Source organism: Erinaceus europaeus, chromosome 15 (genome assembly GCF_950295315.1).
Source record: "Erinaceus europaeus chromosome 15, mEriEur2.1, whole genome shotgun sequence".
NCBI classification, from domain to species: Eukaryota; Metazoa; Chordata; class Mammalia; order Eulipotyphla; family Erinaceidae; genus Erinaceus; species Erinaceus europaeus.
This window is the reverse complement of record NC_080176.1, coordinates 11,687,970-11,705,017: the sequence shown is the minus strand read 5'-3', so window position 1 is coordinate 11,705,017 and position 17,048 is coordinate 11,687,970. Positions and strand designations below refer to the sequence as shown.

At 48.6% G+C, this 17,048-nt stretch overlaps 1 protein-coding gene across 1 annotated transcript in view; it reads right to left on the bottom strand.

Moving 5' to 3' along the window:
* Nucleotides 1–1,320: 1,320 nt before the first annotated feature.
* Nucleotides 1,321–17,048, bottom strand: part of DCUN1D3 (defective in cullin neddylation 1 domain containing 3) — a 47,246-nt gene continuing 31,518 nt past the window's right edge. The window contains exons 2-3 of the mRNA XM_007516555.3: nt 6,786–7,321; nt 1,321–4,571 (exon numbers count right to left, since the gene is read on the bottom strand). Of these exons, the coding sequence (XP_007516617.1) occupies nt 4,088–4,571; nt 6,786–7,216 (915 nt within the window). The 5' untranslated portion in view covers nt 7,217–7,321 and the 3' untranslated portion in view covers nt 1,321–4,087. The remainder of the gene's footprint in view (nt 4,572–6,785; nt 7,322–17,048) is intronic.

Sequence of the window (17,048 nt, the reverse complement as noted above, 5' to 3'; positions counted from 1 at the left end):
CAAATTAACACTAGAGTAACTTTTAATAGTTCTTTCAGCTATTTAAACAAGATACTGCTGGAGTCACCTCTGTCTTGCCAGCCAAGATTTTTCAAATCTTCCAAGATGACGAACCTTTGCCAGTGACCAAGATGTTTTAAGTCATCACTAGCCAGATATCCGACACACAAAATGGCAACTAACACAAACTAAACCTGGCAGTGGCTTCCATCCTGCCCTTGTTAATAACTGGACCCACCCTGGGGCTTCACTGAACTGATGACCTCAGTGTGGTAAACATAATGCATGTGTTTTGGCTCTGAAACTTTTAGACCCCAGTTCTTAGCTGTTATTTCCCACCATTATTGAACATATTTTGGCAAAGTATAGTCTATGAGGCCATCACACTAACTGTGGAGTCCCACACCCTGCAGGCTCTAGCATTTGAGGACTAAATTTTGGCACTAGCCCGGGAGATCAGTACTGGTAGGGGAAAAAAAAAAAAAAATCAACAAACACTGTGGTTCAAACATCCCTTCCAAGAAAGCTAGTGTGCACCTTCCTCTGGGAAGCTTAATATTGAAAACACTGTCTTGTACATTTTCCAGTTAGATTTTTCTTGGGTCTGGGCCTTGGTTGAAATTTCATTCTTCACCTGGCTCTAGATGTTTTATCAGAAATGGAGATAAGGAGGGGTCAGGGATCAGAGAGAACTGAGGCAACCAACTGAAACAGTAAAGTGTCATTACAGGAAGTGGGGTTCAGAGTGATACATTCAAATTTGGCAAGGATAGGGGAAAAAAGCAATTCAATGAAGCAACACTTCATCTCATACAGCTTTCTAACAAACTGCTAAAGAAACAGCAAAAAAGCTGACAAAATCAATGTGCCAAAAAAAACAATTTCCCAACACGTATTTTTACAGTCACCCTAAGATGGCTGCCTGTCTTCAAAATGGCGCCCACATCCTACCCCTCTCCACACCACCCTGGTGGTTCTCTGTTAAAGTGAATGTTAGCTTACCTGCCGGGCATATTAGGCCACTTCCACACAATCCCCACTAATTAAGCAGCAAAACCTGAGAAGAGGGACCTTTTATTTCCCAGAAGTAGAACTTCAAACTTCACACACAATTTTGAAATTTCTACCCATGGTAGAAAAACTGCTTTTCTGCTGTGGTCATAAGAAAGTCCTATACTGGTCTACAACTACTGAAAAAGTTTAAAGTCCCTGCATAAAAACTCAAACCTGGAAGGAACCTGTAAAACCCCCTCTTCACCATACCCCCTGGCTTCTCATTGTAGCAGTAAAACCAAAATAACTTAATGGCTTTTTTGGGGGGGGGAGGGGCCAAGAAACTGAATGGCTAATTAAAAAGCAAAAACCACTGATACATTGTCTAATTTCTGGGATGCCTTCTTATAATCTGGGACTCAGGAATCCAGTTCCTCCAGAATCCTCAGCATCACACTCTTGTGTACACTTCCCTCTAAAGCCTTATCTTCCAAGAGCAGGCTGCCTTTGCTCTCAGTCAACCTCTACCCATCCAATCTAGAACTGGGGGAAATGGGGTTGCAGACTGGTTAGATGAGAAGACAGTTTCTTTAAAGATCTGAGTCTGGGCACCAGATTGCATTTGAATTTACAGAACTGATGGACCCCCAGAGACACAGGGGAAGGTCCCCTATGTCTTAGCTAGGACAAAGCCAAGCATCTGGCCTGAGATGCCAGTTTTTTAGGGGTGTTGCTGATTTTAAGGTTTTCCATCTGCCTCTCTAGAAGGAACAACTCTCAGGCTTACAGTTAAGGGAGGAAGGAAGAGGAAAGAATGGGAAGGGAAAACAACATCCAAGGGACTAGGAAGGAGAGAGCTCACACTGCCGGGTGTGGACCTCTGATCACCATATAGGAGCACCTGCATGGGGAGGCTTCTTTTGGTATTTCTCCTCTCTCTCCCTGCCTATCATCCTCTACCTAAACAGACACACACAGTCTGCTGGGAGCAGAGGAATCATGCAGGCCCAGTGGCGAAAAAGAATATTTAAAATAAAATAAAAAAAAAAAAATTCCAAGTATGTTACTACGTCAATGTCAACTTTAGAAAAGCAGGGCCGACAGAAAGTCCTTCAATAAGCATCTGTGGAAAGACAGGAGCTCACAGCCCAAAGGGAATTCAAATCCACCAGTTCCTGCCCGGGTTTAGAAATACAGCTTGGAGGAGACATGGGGTAAGTTAGGGCTAGAGAAAACTCCAATGTTTAATAGACAAACTCATTACCTCCAAGAGTATAAATATACCTTGAAGTTATTTTATTTAAAGGATTCCCTTTTCAGTCTGTTCCCAGGTACTGGGAACTACCCTACAAGTTTCAGCTGCCCACCCTCTTCTGATAGTTGTTTGAGGACGTATTCTCACAGGTGGGGAAAAGAACAACATGAGGGCCCTTTGTTGAAAGCAGGCAGGACGACTCCTGCGCGACAGTTCGGCCGACCTGGCCTGGAGTCCACCTGAGGGGGAACCTGGAGAACTGGGTGCCCCCCTCTTGTGAGGCGCAGACTAAGAAAAGCCTTCTTCTCTCAACTGCAAATGGTGCAACAGATGCAAAAGCCTCCATTATAATGTTCCCTGGCACTCTCCTTAGACTTATGTATTAAAGGCTGCTTCCCCTTTCATGGCCAATTTTTAGCAGGCAAAGAAACATAGGAATATATACATATATGTGTATATATATATATTATGTAGGTAGAATATATACATATATATGTACATATACATATTTAGGGGTAGGGAAGGGAGAGAAGGGTCATGTAAACCTAGACAGTCATCACCTCACCCCAAATGAGCTTGACGTTAACAAAGAAGATAATAAATAACTCCTGGGGGGTGAGGGACAACAGGGGTGCAGCAAAAAGGGGAAGGGCACACGTCTAACTATTAAATACATTTCTCTGTTTGTATGGCAGAGTTCAAGCCAGCCCCAGGATTCTGCACTTGCCAGACAAGTAAGCGGATAATACAAAGAGAAAAAAAAAAAAAGAACTTTATAAAAGAAAATTCAAGCAGAGCTCCATACCACAGTTTTCCTTCAAGTCAGCTGGTCAGCAGGCTGAGTTTTCTGACCACCAGGAACAAAAACAACTTTGGCTCCAAGGCAAATTATTTAAAAAAGAAAGAAAAATGTATTTCCACTTACAACATGAAAATACGGGAAGTTCATCAAAGAAAACTATCAAAGTCTACTTCCAGCAAAACTGAGGTAGCACTGCTTTCTCTGCATTCAATGCTTAAGTGGTTCTCAGTACGTGTTCTAGAAAAACTGCTTGCTTGACTGACAGGTGCAGCAATGTTGATGGAGAAACTCAATGTGAGATGCAATAGGTCAAAGAAGGAATGAGTGAGGAAAATGAGGGTTTCAGATAAATTAGCTTAGATGGGGGTTTTGTCACCAGACTACAAACGCTCTTGGCTGGCCTGGGCTGCCCAATGAGCTCTGGCATCGCCTGGAAGTTAATGCAATGTGGTTAACAGTTAACACTGCTATTCAACTCTGTGTAAATCTTTAAAAATAATTATTATAACCTAAATTCAACCATGTAAACAGCACTACACACAGTAAAAACCTGCCCTGAAGAAAAAGTAATATGCAAAACTGAGACCTGGCACTGTATCATTTTGTAATGTTAATTCAACCTAATAAGGTCCGTCCCTTCCCCTCTCCCAGTTTATACCCTCCCCCACCAAAAAAAAAAAAAAAAAGTCCGATTTGTGCAAGAAATGGCAGGCTTATTCTATCTGAAGGCTTTAGGGAAGGGAAATAAAATAAAATAAAATTTAAAAAAAAGATACACAACATGTAGCCAGGATCAAATATTTTGGAGGAATTCCCCCCCAAAAGGAAATAACCAAAATAACCCCCCCCAAAAAAAAAAAAGGTGAAGAAAGTGCCTAAAACATGATACAGCATTTTAGAGCCCTTTCAGATACAAGGCAGAGAAAGGTGTAAAGTAGAAAATATCTGGATCTTCAGTAATTTCCAGAAAGGTCCAATTTCTTGGTTGGCTGCAGGGCAGCGGGCAGGTCCTTGCTGCTGCTCCTGGGACAGAGCCACTAAGTCTGCTCCTCAGGACACAAGCCCTCGGGCCCTGAGCTGAGTGCACCTCTCCCTTCCCCTTCTTTTTTCCTCCGTTCCATTTCCCACTCCACAAAGGTATCGAAGAGACTTGGCCAGGCCTCGTCTTCGCTGTAGTTACTGAGGTCGGGGCCAATCACCTGAGTGAAGTTAAGGAACATGTTCCAAGTGTCCCGGGAGATGCCTTTGATTCCCGAGGGGTTCTCTGTGAGGAAGTTTAGCCACTGGTCCAAAACCGGAGGGTTGTTCTGGGTAAAGACTAGTTTCCACAGGGCAATGGCTATTTCCCGATGCAATGACCGCTGCCCTTCTTCAGAGTCCAGGCCAAACTGAAATGTAAACCGGTAGAGATCCTTGAATCTGTCTTCTTGTTTGGCTTCTGTTAAGAGGCTAGGGAACCGTGCACAGATGCCATCAATGCTGTCTGCACTTATTGCTTTGCAGCCATCAAAAAACTCCTTCCTGCAACAGGAAAGAGGGGACACAGTCAGTAGCTGGAAACATTATAATTTACCTAGAGATGATACAGCATGGTGAGTTAAGGGCGCGTGACCTGGATGTGGATTATGACTCCTTCACTTAGTCCTATCCACCTGTCAGACTGTGCATACTGCCTTCCCAGAGTTCTCGTGAGGATTAAGGTTAGTAGTACATGTCAGCTGCTTCTCAGAGTACCTGGCAAGAGCTGGCGAGACAGCACAATGATTCTGCAAAAGACTTTCATGCCCAAGGCTCCTCAGCCTCAGGTTCAATGCCCAGCACCACGATAAGCCAGAGCTGAGCACTGCTCTGGTAAAATAAATAAAAGTTTAAAAAGAGTATATGATCAGAGGCTAGCAGTGCCACAGCTCACTTGGGAAGATGTCTACTTTGCTGTACATGTGGCCTGGGCGTACACACACACGTACACACACACACACACACCACCACCACCACCACCACCACCACCACCACCACCACCACCACACTGGAGGAAACTTTAGTGCTATGTTGCTCTCCTTCCTAACTGAAAACATCAGTCTAGAGTGGTGAAGGTCTGGCAACAACAACAAAAAGTATTTTGGTTCACTGTAGACTGTTAAACTAACTAGTTCGTCCTTTCATTTCTTTATTCATTTTTCCACAGATTATCTCAAGTCTCCTGGTTCTAATCCTGTGATAGTGATTAAACGGCAACTCTCCTCCTAGATAGGTTTTTTGTTTGTTTGTTTGTTTTTCCTTTTCTTTCGGTTTCCTATGGGTTATGCAGGGGCTATTTTTTTTTTTTTTTGCGTACTCTGGATGAACCTGGGTGCCACCACCAATGCCATTATTTAAAAACCAAATGTGCGTATGTACTGTTCACATCTGTATAACATTTTCAGCTTCCAATACAGAGTCTCATCTTGATCATCTTCTCAGAACTGCTTTTTATCTGCAAAGAAATACAGAGAGAGGCCTGCAGGGTAACTTTCCCAGACAGAGCACATCTGAGGCTCAAAGAAGCCATTCTTCACTTATTATCCGCTTGTGCTCTGCAAACCACACCTGCAGTGGGATCCTGCTGGGTCTTCCCCCACAAACGACCTCAGTAGGCAACGTAACCATGTGCACAACTGCTGCTTGGACCTGGGGCCAGCCTGGCTGGCTGAGGGCAGTGTGCTAAGGACTAGAAGGGGCTTTATATGGTGACACCCCGTCAGCAGTCATGGTGCTAGGCACATGACAGGCACGTGTGTGCACGTGCACACTAACAGGGATGAAAGAAAAAGGTGTGCAGTGCTGGGGCTGGGCAGCAGCTCAGCAATAGGGCTTACATGGATCGCACCTCATCTAACATCAGGCAAAGGTGGGTGATGCCCTGTTACCTCAGTCTCATCCTGACGTTGTAGATACACCCACATCTGACCTAAAAACCAGGCTTTATCCTGTGAGAAGCGTGGACTGCACCTCTTGTGAAGCTGTATCCAGATATAAATGCCCTGGGGCCAGGAGACAGCTCACCCGGGAGTAGTGTGCACTTGGAGGCCCTGGGTTCAATCCCCTAGCACCACAGGAGAGCACCGTGCCTGGCACCAGAGGAAGCTTCATGGGTGGTGGAATGGAGCTCTGATGTCCCTCCTTTCCCCTCTGCCAGCCCTATGTGAAAATTACAAAAAAAAAAAAAAAAAAGAAAGAAAGACTGACTGACTGGGGGAAGATGTGTATATGTGTCTGCCTGAGCCACAGTTCCTAAGATTCCCATGCCGGTCTATGCTTATGAAACATTTGAACTTTATGGGCAGAGAAAGAGGTAGGGTGTGTGCCTCTCACTATGGGTCCGCTCCAGGTTTGAGCTTTGGCACCACACTGGGAGGGCCACAGCACTAGGGGAAGCTCCAGTGCTGTGTGTCTCTCCCTCTCTGTCTCTATCTGAATGCAAAAGGCATTCCAGGAGCAGTGAAACCACACACACACACACACACACACACACACACACACACACACAGTCCAGTTCCACAAAAATAAAGTTCAAGCTTTAGATAAAGTGACCAGTAAGAGAGAAACAAAATGCACACTCACACACTCAACCAAACACCATCCAAGATTTACCCCAAACCCTGTGAAGCCAACCAAGTTGTTTCCCAGCTGGGCACCAGTGGTGTATCCTTCTTTCCGCTTTTCCTCAGCTGGTGACAGGCAGTATCTGTGACTAACCTGGTGAATTTGCACATGGTAGCAGCCTGGAACTTCCAAGCCAAGAGCAGCACTCGAAACTCTGTGGGGTCGACACATAGGTCATTGCAAAAGCGCTCCATGCCTTCCTCCAAGATTGCATCCTCCCGCTCATCCTTGTAGCGTCTGAACAGTTCTTCCAATCTCTGTAAGGAAGACTCCTCAGCGTTGGACTTGGGCTCCCTCCCAGCATCTCCTGAGGATGTCGGCAGCTGGCAGACCTCGGTGGCAGCCTCTGCCTTCTTGGTCCCGTTGACAAGGATGTCCCCACCTGGCTTGCCACAGGCTGGCAGCTGTTCCTCGCGGTGGCCTGCACTCCGCCTGCTGTGTGACTTGCTGCTGGGCTCGCGGTCTCCATTCTTACTGCCCAGGGTCGACGAGGGATTCTTGCACTTGGTGACGCACTGGCCCATGGTGCTGGCGGCCTGGCCTCTAGAGCGTCCCACCCTGGATCGGATGCTCTCGCTGCCTCTGGCCCGTGTGCCTCAACATGCCATCAGCCAGAGCAGCCAGCCAACCTGGAAGGAAATCAGAGAGCAGTCACGGCCAGACAGGGAGACGGACTGTGCGCGTGGCCCTCTGGGTCAAGCACGAGCCAGGGGAGAGACCCCAAGTCCATCCCCACCCTCCTGGAGGCCAAGCAGTACACCTATACTTTGGGAATGCAAGGCTAGGAGACGTGTGGAGAATCAATCAAGAAGAATTCCTAAAATTCTTAAGGCAGCGTGGGTTCCATGGATCTGTGGAGGAGGCTGGTTCATATGCAGAACACATTAAGGGAAACAACAGTTTTGCCAGAAATTATTCCAGACGAGATGTGTCTTGCCAGTTTGCCATCACACAGGGAGAGTTATCTGAAGCTGGGTTTAGGCCAGAAAGTACACACGAGGTTCATCTTCCAACTCTAAGGTCAAAGTTCTCAGACTAAAGCAGGATGACTAGGAAGGAGGAGTGATTGTGTAAGGCAGCTCTAGCGGTTTGTAATGGCCTAAAGACGAGACGAGGGGTTTGCAGAGTCCAGACTGGAAATTCAGACGACCAGGATCAGCAGCAGAAAAGACCTCAGACAGACCGCAAAGTCAGCCATCTCTGATCTCGTTAGCTTCCTTCCTGAGGTGACTACAGGTGCGATGCCCTTCCTCTCTCCTCTCCTCACCCACCAAACCTGTTTCAAGCCTCTAAGCAGCTTTTTGTGTGACACCCCCCCCCCCATCAGATCTTCTGCAAGACTGGATGAAGAATGAAAGTCAAGTTCACATGAACCATGAATGGCCCATCAAGCCTGCAGGATCGGTTCTCTAAGAGGCTGATTTCAATTTATACATTTAAAAAAAAAATTTTTTTTTTTGATTGCTAGAGGATGACCCCTCTCACTGGGTAGGGGAGACTGCACCAAGAGCTGTCTCAAATCCTGGCGCCACATGGCGGGGCTATGGCTCCGGAGGAAGCTTCAGGTCTGTGGTTGTCTATCAGAATGAAAGGGTGATGGAACTTCACATGTGTCAGCGGCCAAAGAGTGCAGCAGCCTGAATGCCCGTCGACAGATGACTGGCTAAAGTGGTTATGGGATATGTATTCCATGGAATACTACTCTGCAGTCAAAAAAGATGGTATTTTGTCCTCTGGGACAAAATGGATGGAACTGGAGGTGATTATGCTGAGTGAAATAAAAGAGTTGAAAGACAACTACCAGATGGTTTCACTTATGTGGAATTGAAAGATCTGATTAATATAAACCTGCAAAATAAAATTGAAACAAAGAAGATGCAAACTATTTCCAAGACTTGTGAGAACTCTTGTTGATTTATCTTTGAGAGGTGTGAGGGCAGGGATACAGAACTTTGGTGGTGGGGTCCAGGAGGTGGTGCACTGGGTTAAACGCACAGAGTTCGAAGCACAAGGACCCCTGCAAGGATCCTGGTTTGAGCCCCCGGCTCCCCACCTGCGGGGGGGGGGGGTCAATTCATAAATGGTGAAGCAGGTCTGCAGATGTCTTTCTCTCTCCCTCTCTATCTTCCCCTTCCCTATCAATTACTCTGTCCTATCTAATAAAATGGAAAGAAAAAATGGGGGTGGGGCTTCAGAAGCAGTGGATTCGCAGTACCGGCACCGAGGCCCAGTGATAACACCAGAACTTTGGTGGTGTGGTGGGTGTGGCATGGAGTTATAACAAAATAAAAAAATGTACATATCAAAACTCCTTGTGCAAGGCTCTAGTTCCACATGGGGAGAGGGGAGCAGCTAGAAATTTCTGGGCTGTCCTATGAAGACTATCTGCTTAGATCCTACCCCTACCTTCCACTAGTCCGTGAGAAGATCTAGCTGTACTTTGAATCTGTGTAAAATTCTGCCACCTGCTCTAAGTGACACACTGCTATTACAGTATAAATAGAAATTTGGGCCAGAGGCCAGCAGTATAGTGGGTACTACACAGCTCCACCGCTCTGGAGAGTGAGTGTTCATGGACCTTAGAACACCCTCAGGAGACTAGCAGTGAGGCAGAAGCTTGCTTTTATGGAAGGTTGGCCCGTTCAACTTTCCTTGAAGAACTTTGTTTCCTTGTGGTCTGGGAGGTGGTGCAGTAGATGGGGCATTGGACTCTTAAGCATGAGGTCTTGAGTTCAATCCCCGGTAGCACATGTACCAGAGAGATGTCTGGTTCTTTCTCTCTCCTAGCTTTCTCATCAGTAAATAAATGAAAAAAAAAATTTTCCTTTCCTCCAATTGTGCAGAGATAAATTTGGGATTATCCGCAAAAAGGAATTCTATGGGCAAATTCTGAGCAAACACGCCTCAAGTGAAGAGCCGAATCGTCCCATAGTAGTTAGAGACTCATCCTATCAGGGTGTGTCCCATTCCTCACCCTCAAAAGAGAAGAAGAAATGACAAAAAAACAAGTCCCTGCACGCTCTGGAGAGGGCTGCAGTTTGTTTCACTGGGGGCTTTGAACACACACTGAAACCCTGATAAGGGTTCTGGTGTGGGGATTGACAGGCAGACCCAGGCATGTGTTTCCATAAGTCCTTTTGTGCCGTCCGAGTGAAGCTGTAAGCCAGAAGCACAACCTATTCAGAATGCAAAAGGCAGGGGGCTAATTCTTGGAAAGCCATGGTACAAGGGAAGCAACCGTGCAGGCTGGATTCCCTCCAAGCAGGCGGGACCGTTCCATGTGGAGGGTCTGGTTTCCAGATTTGTGTTTCGAAAGACTCAAGCGCTGAAAGAAACAAAAGGCCCCAAACTTACACAAATCCCACATGCTCACAGGCTGGCAACTCTGAATTCCCAGGCTCGCTGACTCACCAGGGCTCACTGCTCAGCTCTTGCTGCACAGGAGGCCCAGATGCCCTCAATAAGAGGATTCTCAGCCTCTGGCTGACCCACCTTCCTCTGGCTCCTCACCCCTGCCCCCCTGGACAGATGCAGCTTCCCCCCAGCTCCATCCCCTGCCTGGGGGCAAGGCATCCAGGTGACGATGGAACAGCTGGGGCTCCCAAGGAGACTCTAATCCCATCTGCCCAGGCAGTCCCCCATATGAGAGCGTCTCTGATGACCTGACACAGCAGAACCAGCTGGAGCCTAAGGGCTTTGAAGATGCCCACAGATGAGGAAAAGGAAGGAAGAACCAATTTAGACAGCTGGCCCATGGGAGGGCGAGTGTCTGAAGGTCCTGTCCTGCTGGTCTGCTCCCTTTCTCCGCGGAGCCCTGTTGTCAGCTGGAGTGGATGGAGGTGAGTGGTGGTCTCAGTCCAGAAGCAGAGAAGTGAGACCAGCCCTCTGGTGATTCCATGGGCTCCCTTCCTTTGTGTGTCTGCTCTGCTCCTGGATTCTTCCCCGCCAGGGGCTCCATCACACAGCTGGCAGCACTTCAAGTGTTTTAAAGGTGAACGTCTCCCTGGAGCCACTAGCTGTTGGCTAATAGCTAATAATAGCAGTTATCAATTATTGAGCACTTGGCAAGGTGCCAGGTACTGTGCTAAGCCCTTTACAGACACCCTCACCACAGCCCGGCTTTAGAGACAAGGGGACTGAGGCTCAAGGGCAGCAACCCTGAGGCCTTCACCACTGGGCCAGGCTGGAGAGCCCACCCAGGGCAGAGCGCCTGGGCCTAGGAGAGTCTTCCCAGCAGCCACCGGAAGAGAAGGTGTCGCCTTGCCTGTGTGAGGTGTGCCCTGAATGAGCCCAGCTGCCCTGAGCCCGTGCCACTCGGTACACCAGCGTGGTTAAAAAACGCTGGCTCCGCAAGGCCTGACTCCGGCATGGCTGTTATCTGACCTCTGCTGAAACCTGAATTTCTCCCATCTGCAAAATGGCATTTGCTTCACCGAGCTGTTGCCGTGTTCAACTGAGAAAGGATACCTGGGCCCAAATACACATTGCCCCCAGCCGCCCCAAGAAACAAGGAGAACTCCAGCTTGTCCCTTAAGGATGGGGGGTGGTTCACTGGCTTCAGCACCTCAGGCTCAGGCGGGAATCCTAGCCCTATCTGAGCCATGATCTTGGGTCTCGTTCAGAAACAACCCCTTGAGTCATAGCACAGACCCTGCTCAATGGCACCACTGTCCAGAGATGCTGGTGGCTGGGCGGGTTCAGGTTCTCCACGGGCAGCTGAAACTCTCTAGTGTTGGGTCCTTAGTAAGATCCAGCTGGGTGTGTGCTGTGTCCTCTGCATCTCTGCCCCTTAACCTGGGGCAGACTCCTTCACCTTCCTGCTTGGGCCGGGACCTGTAGGGCTTCAGGCCGGCTACTATTTATACTCACAGGGACGCCTTCGCAGGCAGTCTGCCTGCCACCTCTCTGGCCAGCCTCAGTGCCATATGGCCACCCCAGAGCCAAGCATCCTCAGTAACGGCGTGCCATCATTAACGTGCACCACCTCACCTTTGTGAGGACCTTGTGACAGTCGTCGCGCATAACTGCAGCTCTGCGTGAAGTGATTCGCCCCCATTTTACGGAGAAATAAACAAGAGACAGGAGCCAGCTAGGGAAGAAGAGGGTGGACACGAAGAGTCGGCAAGAGGGTGAGCTCTGGGGACGGACGTTTTCTGGGTCTGAGCCGTTGTGATGGCACCAACTGTGTGGCTGTCAGCACATGACTGCAGTGGGACAGCTGTGTCTCAAGTCTGCTGAGTGAAGCCAGTGAGGTGACCCCAGGAAAATGCTCTGCCCATTTCCCCAGATGCCTGCAATGGTGTCTCCTGCCCACACTGGCTCTGCTCTCCTGACTTAAGAGTACAGATGAGCTGAATGGAGTCGGGGATGTGAATGGGCTGGGCAGAAAGGAAGAAAAAGAAAGCTTCAGAAAAGCAAACCGCAAATCCAGGAAAGCAACTTCTGGACACAGTGGCAGCTGTGGGGCTTTGCCTGAGACGATGAACAGGAATTCTGCTTGGTCCTGCTTAGCCAACGCTGGACCAAGATCTGCCTTTAGCTTTTCTCCCTTAATCTCGGCTCCAACTCCTTCTGCCTGCCTGTCTCTTTCCTCCCTCCCTCCTTCCTTCCGTGACAAATCAGCCTCCCACCTCCTTGCTCCTTCCTTCCCCGTGCCAGCCCGGCTACTGTTTCTGGGGAGAGGCATGGAGCAGGCGCTGCTGGGCTGAAGGGAATCCCTGATGCCACGGCCACATGTACACCCTCCTCCAAAGAGGGCTCAGGACGCTGCTCTAGCTCTTGGAGAATGCAGTCCCACTCTGGGGAGATAGGAGGGCACTGGGCAGCGACGCACCGGGTAGAGTACACACTCTGCCACGTGCAAGGAACTGTAGAGGCGAAGTTTCACCAATAGTGAAGCAATGCTGTAGGTGTCTCTCTCTCGCTCCCTCTCTCTTTCCCCCATTCCCTCTCAATCTTTGTCTCTATCAAAAGAAAAAACAAAAGGGGGGATCCAGGAGTGGTGGATTTGTCTTGCAGGCACTGAGCCCCCAGTGATAACCCTGGTGGCAAAATAAATAACTAATGAAAGGGGGAAAAAAGGGAGGGGGGGAAAGGATGGCCAAGGACTAAACCACAGAAGAAGAGAGCCAAGAAAGCTCCCGGCTAAGGAAGAGAAACTCAACTTTGGAGAGGTCGGAACTATTCCCACCCTAGGAACCATCACCTTCCAAGTCCCACCAGCCCTAGGAAAAGAGGGCCAGGGAGCTGCTGCAGATTAGGAAGCAGTGGCCCTGGGAGATAAGAGCAGCCTGTCAGACTGCAAAGTCCACCCCAAGGAAGGATTCAGACAGAGGATGATTTTTTGTCTTGGTACTTAAATGAGCTGGAAAGGAAGAAGGGAGGCAGGGGGCCAATCTGGTTGGTCTGTGCTGAGGGGATTTCAAAACATTTATTCATAGCAGCATTTAAACATTATAACCTCATGAGGAAGATAAAAATAATCTTTAATTTACAGAGGGGGGTGGTTAACTGGAGAGAGGTTTTTCTTCACTAGGGCACTGCTCAGCTCTGGTTTACTGTGATTGGGGGATTGAACCTGGGACCTCAAAGCCTCAGGCATGAGAGTCTGTTTGCATAACCATTATGCTCTCTCCCACACCCTAACTGCAGAGAGTTGAAGGGAACTGGCATGCAAACCCAGGTGAATCTGGCTGACTCTCAGCTTTCCATTCTAGGCAGTGCTCCCCACTCCCAATGCCTAATGAGATTGTACCAGAATATACCCCCATCCCCCAGGGAGATGATGCTGGCCCCAAGAAGAAAACTATGGGTAATGGACTCTTCCTAGAGGTACTCATCAGAACAGACTCCAAGGAAGCCTCCTGCCCCAAACAAGTCACTTCAGCTCCTGAGTTCCTGCAACCCAACCTTGAAACAAAGAGTGTGGACCAGTCCTTTCAAGTCCAATATCCTGGGACCACCTCCACCTTTGACAACCAAAGGAAGAGTGTGTGTGTGTGTGTGTGTGTGTGTGTGTGTGTGTGTTTGGGGTAGGGGTGCTGAAGTTCTAAATTTGCAAGCCTTCTGAGGACAGGCATCTTGCCCTCTGTGAGCAAGCACTCACTTTCCTGCCCCATGCCCACCAGAGCCAGGAGGACACTGAGTTTGGTGAAAAGGAGAGAGAAAGCAGGGCTACTCCAGCATGAGTCAGGTGTGAAAGGCCACTATTTCTGTGGGCCCTCTCGCCCCATTTCCTCTCTAGACTGATCTCTGCGGGGCCAGCCACAGGCGCTGCCATCTGGAGGGCAGAGCAGGGTGAGCAGCTCTGCTGCAGCTGGTCAGGTTGGGGAGCTCGCTCACAGGGAGCAGGGAGGCTGCTGATGGGAGCCTGCCACCTAAGGAATAGCCTCGGGAAACGGGGAGCCAAATGCTGCCATTCAAACCCAGTTTCTATGGGGTACTGGAGAGCTGTTCTGGGGCTCCCGTGAGGGGAGGGCTTGGGCCTCAACCCCCCCTCCCACCCCGTCCTCCCCTGGAGTCTCTTCAGCAGCAAGAAATGTAGGAATAGGTGTTTCTACACTCCGGCAGGAAGCCCACCTTCCTGACATGCAGCTGTGCGTTCAGAGCTGGGCGCCTGTTTCGCACTTCTTGCTCTAGACGCCGGACACTCCATGGCTCAGCTTCGCTCCAGCTGCCGGGGGTGGGTGGGTGGGTGTTTGAGGGAGTTTTACTGGCAGCAGCCATCCCCCCACCCACCCCAGGGAGTCTCACAGCCAGGAAGACCACAAGAGCCTCTAGGTGCCAATGGGCAGCTGCGGACACCAAGTGGCTTGGGGGGAAGGTGGGAACTGGGTGGCGTCCATTTATAAACGACATCCTAGAAAGTGAAAGTGCAGAAATGATGGGGAAAGAGAATCTGAGGAATAATTTAAACGCAGAGTCACTGCAGTCACTTGGAGCTCGGGGCTTACAAGATCACCTTGGGAGATTAGGGCTTACCCAGTTACTTGGGAGGGAAAGCCGTTCCCTCTGCCAAAACCAACGTGATCCGTCTGCTGCTTTTTTCATGCTTTTAAAAGATTTTTTGTCGTAAAATGTACGGCAGCAGCAAGCTTAGACAGAAGTAGCAACAATCAACTCTCCACATCAACCCACCTCAAAAGTGAGAAAGACAAGAACGATGGAAGGAAGGAGAGGAAGAAAAAAGGGGAGGGAGAGAGAAATGTTTTAAAAGAAAGCCAAATAACTGGCTATGTTTCTGTAGAACAACTTTTAAGTCTTAGGCCTGTGGCCAGCCAACTTGGTACAGTCACTTTTCTTTTGAAAGTTTTCTTACGTCCCTTCCCTTGCATGGTTCATATATACTAATGGACATGGATGGACAGAAACACACACACACACACACACACACACACACACACAGAGTTAGTATCCAGTTGAGGCCTGAGAACTGAAGCCAGTCTGGGCTGGCGAGAGCACATATTACTAGCCAAATGCAACCAAGCCAACACACACATAAAATTTCTAAATACCAGATACTGGAGCTCCTTTTTTTTTTTGGTCTTTTGGGTTCCAGGCAGGAGCTACATATTTAATCCCACAGGACTCAAAATAACCCAAAGAGGGGGGGGCATCATTTTCCTGACCTAGATTTGAGTATTTTGTTGTCCCTGCTAACCTGGACAGATTTAATTCCTGTTCAGTGCAAAACGGGCATCATAGTGGGGTCCAGAGAGATATGCTGGTCACTCTTTCTGTCCCCACAGCTGGCTGGCTTTCTTTCTAGCTGAGGGCTGCTCAGCTCTGGTTTGTGGAGATGCTGGGGATTGAACTTGGGATGTCAGAGCCTCGGGCATGGAGGGTTTATTAAATAGAACCACCATGCTATACTATAGCCCTCCTTTCTTTTTTTTGGATTCACACTCCAGGGTTGCATACTCAAGATGGCTTGTCCGCTACCCTCTTTACCTCTGGTTTCAAGCTTGGGGCTTGTTTTCTGCTGTGGGATGGAACCTCATGACCCCTCCGAAGGTGAACGGCTGCTGAGACACTAATTCCCTGCCTCCGGTGAGCATATGGAGACCAGTCCCCCCCGCCCCCGGGAGGTTTACTTGATGAAGATGATTAGTCCTCCTCGCCGAATTACTAACTCGTCTGCTCATTTTTCAGTCGGCTTCAGAGGAATCCAACAGTCAGCAACTGACTGAAAAATAGTTAACTGACATCAGATGAGGTTTGAAAGGAAAGCACAGAGAGGAAATTGTGCAATGAATCGAAAGACGAGGAAGGAACCCATGTAAGGATGACGGATGACGGCATCCAAACATCTTAAAGGGGTACCAGGATGACCAGAAATGGACAAATGTGGTTTTTAAAGCCGTAGTCCCTCTGAATTGGCTTCAGGTTCATCACATATGGACTGATCAATCGCTTAAAGTCTTGCTAACTCATTAAAAAAAAAATCCATTAGGATTCCTTTTTGTTTGTTTGTTTCCCCTAGAGACCCAGAATGGGTCTGACTGCTAATGTAGGATGGACTGGAAGAGGGAGGAGCAGCAGCAGAGATTCTCCTGTGTGATGGGAGATTCTCCATCCAGCCACAGGCGGTAAACTGGTTGGCGAGGTGAGGTCTCCCTCCCTGCTGCCAACATAAATAAATAAATACTGCACTTCTGTAAGGTTTACAGAGCACAGAGAAGCATAAGGGGTGGGGAGGATTTCCTAATACTCTGCCACCTATAACTGACATTGTATAGCTTAGTTATTTTAAAGAGCGCTTTGTGTTTTCTTTCTCTGCTTATCTAGGGAGAGTTAGTTAGGGAGACACCTGCCACACTGCCCCAGAGCTCAAGAAGCTTCTTCCCCTCTGCAGACAGGGACTCCTGAGCCTGGTGATGTGCACTCTATCAGGAGCACCACTGCCAACCTTCCCCCTCCTTTTTTTTTTTTTGCCTCCAGGGTTGTTGTTGGGGCTCCGTGCCCCTGCACTATGAATCCACTGCTCCTGGAGGCTATTTTTTCCCCTTGTTGCCCTGGTTGTTTATCATTGTTTTTTATTATTATTACTGTCATTGCTATCACTGATGTTGGACAGAACAGAGAGAAATGGAGAGAGGAGGGGAAGACAGAGAGGGGGAGAGAAAGGCAGACACCTGCAGAACTGCTTCACTGCTTGTGAAGTGACCCCCCCCCCCCCGCAGGTTGAGAGCCGGGGGCTCCAGCTGGGATCTTTACACCAGTCCTTGCACTTGGCACCACTTGCACTTAATCTGTTGTGCTATTGCTATTGCACACACACACACACACACACACCCAGTTTGTTTTTTTTTTAAACCAGAGTATGGCTAAACTTCCCTGGTGGTGCTAGAGATTGAA